We start from the raw sequence: 16946 nt of genomic DNA on the forward strand, positions 1-16946 counted from the left end.
CCCATGGTCAAATTTTCCATATATTATACCATCACCTTAATAGTTTTTTCACCAAAATGTTCCCTAAATATATCACTCTGTAGACATGTGGAAACTTGCAAGACTGTAAACTATTCAAAGCATCCTTCTTACTTATTATATCATCATAATTAGTTATGAAAATAAGGAGTACAAATCACTTCAATTTTGCTTTATGTATCAGATTCAGCATCAATGATCAGAAAGCATTCTTTACTTCTATCTTTATTATTATACTCCCAATCTCCCCCCCCAAATATGGCTACATAATTAGTAAAAGACTTGTTGCTGCTCCTTCTCTCTCCCCAATGCCTCAACCTCTCTTAAAAAAAAAAAAAAAAAAAAAAAAAAAGGTGGTTTCTATACAGCACATAGCTAATATCTGCCTTAGGTATGTAACAAGAACAATGACAAAAAATAAAGTTCAGCTGTAACAGAGCAATTACAAACTACTTCCAAAGCTATGTAACTTGAGAGTACACTACTTTGTTGGATCAATCTGAATCCAAATGTTTATAAAAGATCAATTGCTATTGGCTAATTCACTATAAGCAGGAAAATTCAGGGGGGAAATTAGGTTCTCACAGAAGAATGGTTTGACCTGAGTGAGATATAATGGGTCAGTCATTCACACACTAAGCCATAGTGTGCCATTTTTCTCATACTGAGATAATGTGCCAGACATCTTAAGCTGACAATTTAACTCAAAGTTTGAGTTAAAAATAACAACAACAAAACCCCCAGCATTTTAAAGCCAAAGTTATCACCCTTTATTATGGAGCAGTAAACATATTCATATTTAAGACCTTATATGCCTAAGCATATTCATATTTGAGACCTTATATGCCTACAGACAGCTCAGGCATACATATGTACTCTCTTCTGTCTTTAGAGGTATTTCAATGACAATATTTGGAGAAGTACTGAAATGGAAGGAAAAGTTGGGTTTTATCTTCAATTTAGACTTCAAATTCTAGTACCACAGTTAATCAGTTGTGTAATCTTAGGAAAGTTATTTTACCTCTTTGAACCTCAGTTTCTTCGTCTTTAAATATTGTTATGAGGAAGGTACCCAGGACATGTTTGACATTCAATAAATGTTTAACATACAACAGCAAAGTACAAAAGGTATCATTTGAGAGCTTTGGGCCCATGTATTACATAAAAGGCAGATATGTCAAACTTTGAGATGCTTAAGAAAAGGACTAATAAGAACAATTCAGCTTCTTGTTCTAGAAATTTTTATATTTGAGGTCTTTTTCATTTCCAGAGTGTTTTAGCTGAATTCTAGCTGATCCATACTCTGTATGTGTTACACTATGGTTACTATTATATTTGTCTGCCCAGAATACTTTCCTATTTTCCTTCTTCTGGTAGGAGAACACCAGCTGTTCTGTGGAACTCCACCAGTTTTTGAGGTTCCATTAGGGCTGTCAATCTATGATGCCTCATTCTCCTCTCTACCACCCTGCACTATTAATAGGTTGAAGCATACGAAGTGACCTTTTTAGTTGGTAAAAATAGGACTATTGGTAATTTCATATGGTTCAACCTAATACTAGCATAAAATGGCTGTGAGATATGGGTTAGGCCAAATGGAGTCCTCCCAAATTTCAGAGAGAGAGGTGTAGCCCATCCTTCTTGGTTTATCAACTATAAGGACACATAGACCTAGGGCTGTCAGTGATAAAGAGTCTGGTCTGCCCTGAGTTCCAGTTCTAGTCTCTGAAGCCCTTGACCTTCAATTCTGAGAGCTACGCTAATATTTCTTTTAGCTAATTATGTAACCTAATAAACTCTCTTTTTACAAGCCATCACTTGTAAGCCAAAGGTCCTGATTAAGTCAGTGAATTATACAGATATGCTTTTCTAAATTGTTCTTAATTTACAAAAGATGGGTTATATATCTAAATTATAATCACAGGTAAAATATTTATGTGATTTTTATAAACACATGATCTCCTTAATTCTTTTGAGAAGGCAGCAAAGGCTAGTGGAAAGATGATCAGACTATAATGCCAAGGGTATAGTCCTGGGTTTTAGTACCAGCATAGTAACTAGCCTTTACTTTTGGTAACTCACTTAAGTTTTATAGACTTTGATTTTTTTAAAAATCACTAAGGTTTTTATTTTGTGAAACTTGGACAGTCACATGAAAGGTGGTTCAGCTTGTAAAAATCCTACCACGACCGCTAGATACTGTGATAAGATATAAGAACAATTTTTCAAAGGCCATAACAAGCAAAAAGTTAACTATTAACAATGTCCTGCATTTATATAGTACCTTTCCTGTTTATTACCTCATCCCTCTCCTCTGTCTATCTGTATTTTGTATTTGAGGAAACAGCTTGAGAAGTTAAATAGCTTGCCCAAGGTCACCAAACTAGTCTTGATATCTGAAACTCAAACAGAGGACTCTTGACTCACAGTTTAAGTGCCCTTTACTCTATTTCATGCTGCATCTTAACAATAATCACAGGAGGACCGAATAAATATATTCTTTCACAAAGCCAGACAGGGTTTAAACTATGAAGTGATATAATCAGATTTCTGTTCTAAAAAGGTTATTTTGGTTTCTGTGAGAGAATGGATTGGAACAGAATAAGAGTAAATGTAAGAAGAGCAGGCAGGAGGCTAACGCAGTAACCCGTGTGAAAGGTGAAGGTGGCCTAGGCTAGGAGTAAGGTGTTCATGTGTCTCGATTTGTCCAGGACAAACACGTCTGCTACCTCAGTAAAAATATTATCATAATGTTCCTTCTTTCTCTCTAAATTTTCCCAGTTTGAATGATCAATTACAGGGTCACTCAAGCTAAGGCAACAGCAACAACAGAGATGCAAAGTGGCATAGTAGTTGATTATAGCCCTGAAACCCTTAACATCTTCCTAATATCTTGGACCTTCACCTTTTCAGAGGCAAGTAGAACTGTGCATAAATTCTGGTGTTACACTGCCTGAAAAAATCTGTTTGCTACTTACCAGCTCTGTGACTGGTTTCCTCATGTAATTTTTTCATGCTAATTAGTACTTACCTCAGGTTTGAGATTATTAGGTGAAATAATGCACAGCACTGCCATACAGTGAGGGTTCAGTAAGTTACTATTTTGTATAGTGGTGTTCTTTACTACACTGTTTATTATTGCTACAAAATTGGAAATGACCTAAAGTCCCTGAATGGTGTTAATAAGCTATATGTTCACACCACAGAAAGCCATGAAATTAAAAACAATAAGTATATAAACCAGAAATTTGAAAGATCTATAAGACGACTCAAGTGGAGTAAATAAGCAAATTGGGGAACAACATGTACTAAATAATTTATTGAAACACACACACACACCAAAACATACTTCTAAAAAATAAACAAAAAACTTCGTATTTATATACGTATATAATGTACACATAGAAAAAAGTCTAGAAGCATACACATCAAACTGGTAATTGGGTTACTTTTGACTCAGAGAGTGAGATTAGAAACATAAGAGTAAAGGGAAATTTTTGCTTTTTAGTGTATTTCTATATTATTTGAATTTCACAAAAATGTATCATGTTACTTTTCACATGTTATTTAAACTTATATTTAAGCTAATATACAGTGCTTCTGAAGCTTAATTTCTTTTTTTTTAAATATTGACATATGTCGTGAATTTTTTTTAAATTAATTAATTTATTTACTTATGGCTGTGTTGGGTCTTCGTTTCTGTGCGAGGGCTTTCTCTAGTTGTGGCAAGCAGGGGCCACTCTTCATCGCGGTGCGTGGGCCTCTCACTATCGCGGCCTTTCTTGTTGCGGAGCACAGGCTCCAGACGCGCAGGCTCAGTAATTGTGGCTCACAGGCCCAGCTGCTTGGAGGCATGTGGAATCTTCCCGGACCAGGGCACGAACCCGTGTCCCCTGCATTGGCAGGCAGATTCTCAACCACTGCGCCACCAGGGAAGCCCTGAAGCTTAATTTCTTAAAGCAAGTTTCCTTCAGACACAGTATTCCAATTTCATAAAGGAACATATCAGAGCATAAGGCAATTAACTTAAATTTGCACTCATTGATTATAAAATCTAGAACAGAGACTATCTTAAAGATCAACAGCCCCTACTGCCGTTTTATAGATAAGTAAACTAAGACTGTGAAATTAGGTGAGTTACTCCTGGGCACACAGCAAACTGGAGTTAGAGCTCCTTCCTCAGATGACTCCATAGAACCCATCACTCTCGCTCTTTCCATTTTCAAAACTTTGTTCTTATTTTTTTCTCTCCCAATCTCTAATGTACCACATGCACATTCACAATAAACTTTTTAAGAATACATATGTTCAGTAAATATATCTATTTTCTGGGGGCTTAATTCCACTCCCCTTTCTAAATGCAAGTACATTGATTCCTTTTCCTTATACTGTGGTAGTCTCTTATTTCCTTGCTCCTCAAAATAGTTTCTAGCCTTGAGGGTTAAAATATGAACTACAAATAAATTCCCAAGGGTTATTAAACTCATTAAGGGGGGGAAATAAAAAAAGAAAGAAAGAAAGAAAGAGAGAAAAGAGAAAGAAGGTCCATAAACCTCTTTTCCATCAGTCTAATCTATTTATTGGCAATAAGTAAGGTCTCTTTTATTAGAGATGCAAGCAAAAAAAAAAAAACTAACTAGTAAACTTTAATATCCAATATGACAAGTTTTAAAACTACAGTGGTAGCCACTCATGCTTTTACTACAGTGAATCATAGTTAATTTGTCTTCTAAACTGTCAAGAAATACATGTTACCTTTGCAGAGGTATTCTATCCTAAATATCTAAAAGTTGGCAACCCAGCATCACATCAGAACGAGGCATGCCTATACATTCTAGCACCTTTTGAATGTCAATGGTTTTATGTAAATCTTTCTAAAATGGATCACTTATTTTCCTGTCTTCTTAACAAGGGCATATAATTATAACATAGCAACTTCTAGATGACTCAGTCTTCACTGAAAATATTAATTACTTTGTGCTGTAAGCACTGTGATAAAATGACACCCTGGAGGCTATTATATTTCTAATTAAGTAATTTAAAGTACATTTTCAAACTTGTAATCTTTCTTCATACCTTTTCTGCTTCTTTCTTTGCAGTTAGTATTAACTATGACAGTCTATAGCAATACTTCTTTCCAGTCTAATTTCCTACATTATGGGATATTGGATAACGAAGCCTTTTGAACTGTTTATAAGAAGAAAAAATAATCTCTGAAATTAGGACCTCTTCTATTTAAAAAAATTATATTATGTATGTATATTATATGCAAATACATTATATATATGATGTATACAATTTAAACACAGAGGAAAAAAAATGGACACAGCCTCAGGCCTAATATTTGTGTCACTGGAGTCCCAGAGGAAGAGGAGAAAAAGATTCTAGATGAAAAAAGTAGGTGAAGAAATAATGGCGGAACTTCCCAAGTTAAATTAAAATTCACAAATTCATTAAATTCAGTATATTGAAGTCCCTATCTCTACCACACATGAAAATCAAATCCAAGCAGATTAAAGAATTAAGAGCAAAATTATAAAACCTTTAGAAAAATAACAGAGAATATTTTCATATCCTGCAAGTAGAGACGAGGTTCCTAAACAAGATACAAAAAGCACTATCCATAAAAGTAAATATTGAAACTACATTAGAATTCAGAATACATGTCCACTAAAAGACACAGTAAAGAGAAAAAGCAATTCACAAACGAGGAATAGTTCTTACACTTACAAGTGATAAAGGATTAGGATCCTGAATACAGAATTCGTACAAATCAATCAGAAAGACAATCCTACAGAAAAATTGGCAAAAGCCTTGACTAAACACCTCATGGAAAAGAAAACATAAATGGCCAATGAACATATGAAATGAGGTTCAAGCACTTCATTAATAATCTTGAAAAGGAAAATTAAATTAAAACCATATGAAACACTATTTTATGCTCACCAAACTGGCAAAAAATTTTAAGCGTGACAATATCAAGTATTCCCTAGGATACAGAGTAATGTGAATTCTCATGTATTATTGGTAGGCGGTAAACTGTTCCAAGACTTTGAGATTAAAAAACAAAAACAGGGCTTCCCTGGTGGCGCAGTGGTTGAGAGTCCACGTGCCGATGCGGGGGACACGGGTTCGTGCCCCGGTCCAGGAGGATCCCACATACCGCGGAGCGGCTGGGCCCGTGAGCCATGGCCGCTGAGCCTGCGCGTCCAGAGCCTGTGCTCCGCAACGGGAGAGGCCACAACAGTGAGAGGCCCGCATAACGCAAAAAAAACAAAAAACAAAAACAAAAACAAAAGTAACACCAACTTTGGCATCATCTGGTAAAACTGAAGATGCACACATCCTATGACCCAGCAATTCCACTCCTGGGTGTATAGACCCTGACCTACAGCAGGGTTGGCAATCTTTTTCTGTGAGGGCCAGACAGTAAATATTTTAGGCTCTGCAGACCATATCCCCTCTGTAGCAACTACTCAAATCTGCCTTTGTAACACAAAAACAGCTATAAATACGTAAATGATTATATGGCTATGTTCCAATAAAACTTTTTTTATAAAACAGGTGACCTGGAGGGGCTTCCCTGGTGGCGCAGTGGTTGAGAGTCCGCCTGCCGATGCAGGGGACACGGGTTCGTGCCCCAGTCCGGGAAGATCCCACATGCCACAGAGCGGCTAGGCCCGTGAGCCATGGCCGCTGAGCCTAAGCGTCCGGAGCCTGTGCTCTGCAACGGGAGAGGCCACAACAGTGAGAGGCCCGCGTACCGCAAAAAACAAAACAAACAAAAAAAAAACAGATGGCCTGCCAGGCGTAGTTTCCCAACCTCTGCTCTTGCACACATACACCAACAGAACTGTTCAATAATGTTCACAACAGCAAAGTTCACAACAGAAACAAACTGGAAACAACCTAAATGTCCATTAACTATAAAATGTGTAAATAAATTGTGATATAAACATTCAACAGAATACTACAAAGTGGTAAAAATAAACGATGCCTACATGAAACATCATGTATAAATCTCAGAAATATAATGAGTGTGAAAAGCAAGTCGGACTTTACATAAAGTTCAAAAAATACAAAAGTAAATAATATATTGCTTAGAACAAAACCACAGAGCAAGGGAACGACATATACAAAATTTATGACAATAGTTACTTCTAATGGTGTAGGGCAGGGGATAGTACAGGGAGGCGTCCACAGGTAATAGAACATCTATGTCATAAAGACAATTAAAACATACATTGTATTATACTTTTTTGAGGTGGAAGTTAGTGATTTTTCTCTTCTGAGAGAGGATGGGGAACATGGATGACTAGACTATATAATTACTCACTTTTTTTTTTAAAGAACAATGAAACCATTTTTGCAAATTAAATCCCAAAACAGATAAAAACAGATAGAGTTGTACTTCCAAAGAACCCTGAGGTTCTGTGTCATAAAAACAACTAAACCAGGTGGTATTTATGACTGCTTTGAGGGCTAATAGAATGACTGTAAGATTAGTTGTTACCTATGAACCTTTGGGGGAAAAAAATGTCCATCTCAAAAAGGTATATGATATGAGATATAAAAACAGTCTCTGATCTCCCCTTCCTAAAGCACTTATGTTAAGACACTGGGCAGGCCTTAATGGGTAGAATGGTAGTGGCGAGGATTAGAAGAGCTAATATGGGTGAAGAACCTTGAGAAACCAGTAACAACACCATGCATTGTTTACAGTTAAAAAAAGTGAAGGCACTAACCTAAAGGACTGTCAATGGGGAACTGATTAAATAAATAGTTGTATTACGGTACACTACGGAGCTCTTAAAAAGGATGGTATATATTTAAAATCATAAATAAGAAAGTTTACTAGGAGTAGCAACATACTATAAAGAAAAAAATTGCAGGCAACATTTATACTGTAGTTGTATCTGTGTGGAACTGTATATCCACAGGCATACATACACCTACAGATGTACAGAGAGACTGGAGGTACGTCTCTGGCAAGTGGGATTTCAGAGGATTTTGCTTATTTATACTTTTACCTTAGATGAATTTTCTGCAAAAAAAGAAAAATTCTTTGTAAGCAAAACTTAAACTATTGGGGCTTCCCTGGTGGTGCAGTAGTTAAGAATCTGCCTGCCAATGCAGGGGACACGGGTTCGAGCCCTGGTCCAGGAAGATCCTACATGCCGCGGAGCAACTAAGCCCGTGTGCCACAACTACTGAGCCCGCACGCCTAGAGCCCGTGCTCTGCAACAAGAGAAGCCACCTAATGAGAAGCCCGCACACCGCAAGGAATAGTAGCCCCCGCTTGCCGCAAATAGAGAAAAGCCCACACACAGCAACAAAGACCCAAGGCAGCCAAAAATAAAAATAAATAAATAAATAAATAAATAACAACAACAACAAAAAAACTTAAACTATTTTCTCAGTAAAGAAAAGCAAAGCTAATTCAGGCTGTGATGTAAACCTACTTAGTAATGCACCCAAATTTTCAATACAAGTTTGGTTAACGTGTAGATTTTTATGAATAGTGAATGAAAACATTTCTGTAAAAGTAGACATCTCATAATGTTTGAAAGAAATATTCTCAGGCTAATAAGAGACACAAAAATCAAAACAATACATCCAAAGGAAAACTGGGTCTTTAAACATCATTTCTTCAAATGAACAGAACAAAATCACAACTGATTTGTCACATCAGTAAATTCCCATCAGAAAGCATTTAGCAACTTAAATGGTTTTTTCTTTGTTTTAAAATGGAATTAGTTGTCTTCAAATATTGTCGCATCAAGACAAATATTTAAGTATTATATCAAAAAGTTATGCACTATGTATTCTACAACAGCTAAAATTTACTTTTGGAAATAAACCATAAGAAAATATATTCAGAAAAACAGCTCATAAAAAGATATATTTTTGCAGGAATTAATGTTTCCTATTTATCTTAATATTCTACTTCTAAAAGTCAAGTTTTTCTCTCAAAGAAGTTTCAATTAAATAAGGCATTTTAACTGTTAAAGCCTGGATATTTTATTTCTCTAATAAATGACAATATTAATTACCTCCACCTAGCAATATTATATGAAAATAAGACGATCTAATTTGTCTTCAATTGAATAACACAAACAATGTTGACCTATATTTTCTACTTTTAAAAACTTAAGTTTGTTTTTCCTTTTAAGATATTCTTACTAAAAATTCCCCTGCTGGCATAAATTATATAAAAAATTGTGTTAAATAACATATAAAACCACTTTTGCTACAGCACTCCAGACATGAAGGCTAGTCCCAGGGAAGGACTTTACTTTGTTCTATCGCTAGGATTCATTCACAATTAAGACTTTTTTCAAAGTCTCACTTAACACAGAATTAAAAACAGATAATCAGATAATTCTGCTTTTGATGTTTTTTGGTTAGACTTCACAGAAGCAGAAGTCAAGCTTAATTACACAATTCTGATTGCTTATTATTTGAGAGGCGCTTTTATTTTTTTATTTTATTTTTTTACTATTTTCCACTAAAAACTTTTAATTTTTTTCCTCACAAATAATATAATGAACATCTTTTGGGGGGTGGGGTGCAGGGAAAGAACAAGTTGAACAAAGCCCATTCTGCCCTTACAACAGGAATATATTTGCTTATAAAGGGGGTACAGTCTTAAGTACTTTATAAAGGTAGGTAGGCAAATATTTATGCCATTATTGACACATATATTTAAAGGAAGGAGGAGGGGAGGGACGAAGAGACCTAGATGCATTCCCACATCCTCAGATTTCTTTTGTCACAAGTAGTAAAGTTTGTGACACAAGTCTGAATTCCCAGGAAAGGAAAGATACGTTACCAGTGCAGAAGCTCCTAAATGTAGAGGAAGCACACACTGAAGCGAGACCAGGCAAGCGGTCTTCCATTCTTGCCACCTACGTTACAAGCAGTATAAACCAGTTCTGTCTACGTTTCCTGCTGCCTTCCCAGATAGTTCCAGAGCAAATCCCAGCTCTCTAAATCTCACGACATACTTTACATTCTGAGGAAATCCTCCCGATCCAGATGGCCTACCACCAAGCACTTCTATGTTGGCACAAATAAAAACTTCTTAAGAGAGTTCTCCTGCCCCTTTGCTCTCTGATCTAAAGAAAAGTTTTCTACTTATTTATAAAGAGAGACAAAGAAACTGAAGGAGAGAGAGCAAACAGAGCACGCAGGCAAACGGAGGGTAAAGATACAGAAAAAAAAAACTTGGGCTGCTTTGGGGAGTGGCTAAATTCCAGGCACAGGCAGAAACACATTTTTAATGCACCACATGAATATTCACAATTATTTGGTTGTCCTCAGGCACTACTTTTCTGATCTTTCAATTGGTTAAGCGTAAGGTACTGCTTCAAATGCAAAACCCAGTTTTTGCCTTCTGAAACCAGAACATAAAACATATTAAATAGTTTCTATAAATAACAGAGTTAAAGACCCCCAAATGAGTATTTTTCTCTACTAGGAAATTAAATAAACAATGTGTGTGCAAAGTGGCAAGTCACATTTCCTTTTTCCTTTTGCTTTTGTTTAAAATAAAATGAAATCCACATGAACTGTAAAGAAACTAAATGATCACTTTTCATTAATTTTTAAAACCTAAGTGTAACATGGCTGATGTATTACAACCATTTCACTAGAGTAAGATAATGAATACAATTAACAATGAGAATAGTCCCTTTTCTTAATTCACTAATTTTCCAAATTATTTTAAAATAATACAACTGTATTAGTAGTAACCTATAATGATTTACATCTGGTCAGATATTCCGATATCAAACCACATATGCTTACAATAATGTAAAAGTATAAGGGAACTGAAATTATAAATATCTTTGGTCTCTCTTATAAAACCATGTAAAAGCAGGTGAAAGTTAATGAATGAAACGTGTATTTATTCTTTTGATAACTACTTCTAAAGCTAATTAAAGAACAAATTCATGGAGATAAGTGTCAAAACAAAGCTACTGACAGATCATCTCTTCAGTTTGTTGCTTTTAAGCTTTATATTTAGAATTAAGAAAAGCAAATTTAAACCAAACCAAAGTAAAACAGAAACAACTGGACTACTATAAACACACACACCCACACACACAATACTGTGAAATGGATAAAACCTAAACCAAACTGAACATTAAGAGCTATGCTAGGGCTTCCCTGGTGGGGCAGTGGTTGAGAGTCCACCTGCCGATGCAGGGGACATGGGTTCATGCCTCGGTCCAGGAAGATCCCACATGCCACGGAGCGGCTGGGCCCATGAGCCATGGCCGCTGAGACTGCGCGTCCGGAGCCTGTGCTCCGCAATGGGAGAGGCCACAACAGGGAGAGGCCCGCGTATTGCAGAAAAAAAAAAAAAAAAAAAAGCTATGCTACAAAGATTGAGATGAGGATAAACTAAAAGCAAAGCTGATAGAAGAAAGAGGAATGAAGCAAAATGACCTAGATTAATATTTACAGAAGAAAGTGGGAACCATCAAGAGTGTTTCCTAAAGTGAGACTTGGGAAAGTTCTTCTCTATAGATTAATATCTGGTACAGATTCATCAAAATACAGGAGCTACTTGGAAGATTAATAGGAATTAAATGGGCTGGGGTGTGTGTAATGTGTCTGGAACAAAGTACATTTAGGGGATACCAAGTAGGATGAATAAAAGCAGACAGAATGGGAAATATAATGATACAAAGGAAATGTAATGCCAGGCATAGACTAGGACACAGTTCAAATTCTTGCTTTTGATTGGTGAAAAGCTCTGAAGCAGACTGTACTTTATTGTTTCTCTTCAATCAACAGACAAATGTAAGACTGTAGTTTTATAATTTAGGTCTCAACTACTCTTCTTTACAACAAATGCAGCCCAATTAAATGACTGCTCACAGACTCCTAAGGTTAGAGAAGGACTGTCAAGAAGTGCTGCAACCTAGTGCTTTGTAACTAGTACATAACAAAAAGGCTCCCCTTATACATACACTACAGTACATGGGCTTCTTTTCACCACCTCCCATTTGTAAACTGCTACTAATTTGTAGATTACATACCTTGGGCATTCCTTTCTTCTCAAATCGAAATTTGATGTCAGGCCAGAAAGTATGTGGTTCCTAATCTCAGCTTAGTTTTTCTTTGCTCAAGAATCATCTTCTCTCTTTACTATTACAGTCAATCTTTCCAAAACGCTTATTCATACATTCAAGTATTTGAATACTATGATGTACAGAAACTCTTCGACATGCTGAGGTGAATTAAAAGGAATTTTACCTACTAGAAATTAGAAATTAAAGGACGCACTTAAGAGATGCTACTCAAGACGCAGGGCTGATGGAATATGGTCACTGACTGGATAAGGGGATGAAAAGTAGGGGAGGGTCCCCTTGTTCTATTTGGAATAGTGAGTAAATGGTTAGGTAACATTCACTGACCTAGGAATAAAGGAAAAGAAACAAGGCTGGGAGGAATGAGGGAGTAGAATGATGAGTGCTTTTGGACCTGCTGAGTTTGAGGTCACTGCAACAAAAGTATAACTAGGTCTTGGGCTTAAGACAAAGGCCTAAACTAGAGATGTACTTCTGAAAACTGTATGGGGATATAACTGATAGCTAGAGTCACTAGAATTGACTGGGAGTGAGAAGAGAATAGGGCCAAGGTTATTTTTAGGGCATCCAGAAGGAAAGGAATGTGCAAATAACACAGAATTAAAACTGTCAGAAAGGTAGTAATAGATTCAGGAAAAGAATAATAATTTCAAAGATTGAAAGGACATCAAAAGACAAGGCCTGAAAATGGTCCACTGGATTTGGCAATTATTAGGAGACCTTTACCAGAGAAGTTTCAGTGGAGTGATGGGGAAAGAAGCATGACGGCAATGTACTGAATTGTGACTTGGAGGTAAAGAAGTCTTTTTAAGGAATCTGGTTGAAGATGGAAAGGGGGAAAATGGAATGAGGTGGGGAATGAGTTGTGCAAGGTTGTTGAAGGGGTTTTTGTTCAACATTTAAAGGGTTTGGGGAAGGAGCCGATGAGAAAGTGAGCTGTGCTAACATGAGAGGGCATGCAGCAAAGCTCTTGTGTTAGAGACGATGTGAAGGACTAAAGTAGAAAACACAGACCAAAGGACGAGCCTTGAGAAGGGACAGCCAACACTGTCCTCAATGGTGTAAAACTGAAACCATTTCCACTAAGATAAGGAACAAGACAAGGTTGCCCACTCTCACAACTATTATTCAACATAGTTTTGGAAGTTTTAGCCACAGCAATCAGAGAAGAAAAAGAAATAAAAGGAATCCAAATCGGAAAAGAAGAAGTAAAGCTGTCACTGTTTGCAGATGACATGATACTGTACATAGAGAATCCTAAAGATGCTACCAAAAAACTACTAGAGCTAATCAATGAATTTAGTAAAGTAGCAGGATACAAAATTAATGCACAGAAATTTCTTGCATTCCTATACACCAATGATGAAAAATCTGAAAGAGAAATAAAGAAAACACTCCCATTTACCACTGCAACAAACAGAATAAAATATCTAGGAATAAACCTACCTAAGGAGACAAAAGACCTGTATGCAGAAAATTATAAGACACTGATGAAAGAAATTAAAGATACAAATAGATGGAGAGATATACCATGTTCTTGGATGGGAAGAATCAACATTGTGAAAATGACTATGTTACACAAAGCAATCTACAGATTTAATGCAATCCCTATCAAACTACCACTGGCATTTTTCACAGAACTAGAACAAAAAATTTCACAATTTGTATGGAAACACAAAAGACCCCGAATAGCCAAAGCAATCTTGAGAACGAAAAACAGAGCTGGAGGAATCAGGCTCCCTGACTTCAGACTATACTACAGAGCTACAGTAATCAAGACAGTATGGTACTGGCACAAAAACAGAAACATAGATCACTGGAACAGGATAGAAAGCCCAGAGATAAGCCCTTGCACATATGGTCACCTTATCTTTGATAAAGGAGGCAAGAATATACAGTGGAGAAAAGACAGCCTCTTCAAAAATTGGTGCTGGGAAAACTGGACAGCTACATGTAAAAGAATGAAATTAGAACACTCCCTAACACCATACACAAAAATAAACTCAAAATGGATTAAAACCAAAATGTAAGGCCAGACACTATCAAACTCTTAGAGGAAAACATAGGCAGAACACTCTATGACATAAATCACAGCAAGATCCTTTTTGACTCACCTCCTAGAGAAATGGAAATAAAAACAAAAATAAACAAATGGGACCTAATGAAACTTAAAAGCTTTTCCACAGCAAAGGAAACCATAAATAAGACCAAAAGACAACCCTCAGAGTGGGAGAAAATATTTGCAAATGAAGCAACTGACAAAGGATTAATCTCCAAAATTTATAAGCAGCTCATGCAGCTCAATAACAAAACAACAAACAACCCAATCCAAAATGGGCAGAAGACCTAAATAGATATTTCTCCAAAGAAGATATACAGATTGCCAACAAACACATGAAAGGATGCTCAACATCATTAATCATCAGAGAAATGCAAATCAAAACTACAATGAGATATCATCTCAAACCGGTCAGAATAGCCATCATCAAAAAATCTACAAACAATAAATGCTGAAGAGGGTGTGGAGAAAAGGGAACCCTCTTGCACTGTTGGTGGGACTGTAAATTGGTATAGCCACTATGGAGAACAGTATGGAGGTTCCTTAAAAAACTAAAAATAGAACTACCATAGGACCCAGCAATCCCACTACTGGGCATATACCCTGAGAAAACCATAATTCAAAAAGAGTCATGTACCAAAATGTTCACTGCAGCTCTATTTACAATAGCCAGGACATGGAAGCATCCTAAGTGTCCATCAACAGATGAATGGATAAAGAAGATGTGGCACATATATACAATGGAATATTACTCAGCCATAAAAAGAAACGAAATTGAGTTATTTGTAGTGAGGTGGATGGACCTAGAGTCTGTCATACAGAGTGAAGTAAGTCAGAAAGAGAAAAACAAATACCGTATGCTAACACACATATATGGAATAAAAATTTTAAAAAATTCAGAAGGACCTAGGGCCAAGACGGGAATAAAGACACAGAGAGAATGGACTTGAGGATACGTGGAGGGGGAAGGGTAAGCTGGGACGAAGTGAGAGAGTGGCATGGACATATATACACTATGAAACGTAAAATAGCTAGCTAGTGGGAAGCAGCCCCATAGCGCAGGGAGATCAGCTCGGTGCTTTGTGACCACGTAGAGGGGTGGGATTGGGAAGGTGGGAGGGAGGGAGATGTAAGAAGGAAGAGATATGGGGACATAAGTATAACTGATTCACTTTGTTATAAAGTGGAAACTAACACAGCATTGTAAAGCAATTATACTCCAATAAAGATATTAAAAAAATGCAAAAAAAAAAAAAGAAGGGACACTGTTTTATTTAAGAATGAAGGGGAGAAGATGAGAGCAGGCCCACATATTTGTTTTTATACCTAAATTTTTTATCTTGCGAAGCAGAAGACAAGGTCACCTGCTAAGCGGAGCTGGTTAAAGCTTAAGCTGAGTGGCTAAGTGTGGAATTGTTTATACCATATGACTCATCACAATGTAGGACATTATAATCATCTTTTAACAAAGTTACATTTTAAATCCCTAATTAGATTGTAAAGTCCTCTAGAGAAGAAGCTATTTCTTTTTTGTTTTCCTCTACACCTGAAAGTACCACATGTAGCAGTAACTCTCCAAATAGTGGTTGATTTATCGTGGCTGTACTTTAGAACCAGCGGCAAAGACAGGATAAAACAAAGGACGAGACAGAAACCCCTATTACCTTAGTGACATGCAGAGGACAGAGGTTGCTTTAGAAGAACAAAACCCCCCACATGAGAAGCTTCACTGAACTGGGAGGAGGATCTAGAAGAAAAAATTTCAGCCAATGACTACATAATAGAAAAGGTAGGTATCTCTCTTCTATTTTCTTCACTACCTTAAATACTTTCTTCCTTTTTCAGCTTCTTTTTCTGAATACCCCCCTTTCCTCTTTTGTGACTGGACTTTGAGACCATCTGCCTGCCTACCTACCTGCCTGCCTCGCTGCCTTTCCTCCCCTCGTCCTCCTCTCTCTGCCACAACCTGCCTAAAATGAAGTACATTTTTGTTACTGCTGTCACAGTCTTAGAGATTCAGCCTAATCAAAAGGTTAGAGATTTTTGCACTGCTGTGCCTCAACCCAGACTTATTTCACCACTAGATGTTTCTTTTTCTTATTTTCATAAGTAAATGAGCTCAAATGCTTATATTTCTCTTTAAAAAAAATCCACTTTATTCCCCTCCTTAACTCCCTCTCACAAACTCATAGCTTTCTACAGGTATTTAGTCCTAAATTTACTCACATTTTCTCTCTCTCAAGCACGCACACACGTGCACACACACACACACACACACACACTCCTGGTAAATCACTGGCCCTTGGTAGAAAATATAGCATGTCTTGCTTTCTTTTTGTTTTTTTTGCAGTACGCGGGCCTCCCACTGCTGCGGCCTCTCCCGCCACGGAGCACAGGCTCCGGACGTGCAGGCCCAGCGGCCATGGCTCACGGGGCCAGCCGCTCCGCGGCATGTGGGATCCTCCCAGACCGGGGCACAAACCCACGTCCTCTGCATCGGCAGGTGGACTCTCAACCACTGCGCCACCAGGGAAGCCCAGCACGCCTTGCTTTTAAGAAAACTATTCTACCATATTAGTTTCTGTTAAAAAAACTGTTCCTGGAACACAAAGTTCATGTGTAACTGAAAACTTACTTAATTTGCATACACTGGTTAAGAATATAAGGCTGGGTTTAGACTACCTGAATTAAAAAACTGGCCTCGCCATTTACTAAATGTATAACCCTGGGGGCTTCCCAGGTGGCGCAGTGGTTGAGAATCCGCCTGC

The 16946-nt window shown here is 37.2% G+C and overlaps 1 protein-coding gene across 1 annotated transcript in view; it reads right to left on the reverse strand.

Annotated features, from left to right (window-relative positions):
• EML4 (EMAP like 4) overlaps window positions 1–10358 on the reverse strand; it is a 96053-nt gene extending 85695 nt beyond the window's left edge. Inside the window, exon 1 of the mRNA XM_081254834.1 lies at window positions 9851–10358. Within this exon, the coding sequence (XP_081110960.1) occupies window positions 9851–9917 (67 nt within the window). The 5' untranslated portion in view covers window positions 9918–10358. The remainder of the gene's footprint in view (window positions 1–9850) is intronic.
• Between the last annotated feature and the right edge of the window lie 6588 nt (window positions 10359–16946).

The sequence above is a fragment of the Mesoplodon bidens genome (assembly GCF_964165515.1).
Source record: "Mesoplodon bidens genome assembly, chromosome: 14".
NCBI classification, from domain to species: Eukaryota; Metazoa; Chordata; class Mammalia; order Artiodactyla; family Ziphiidae; genus Mesoplodon; species Mesoplodon bidens.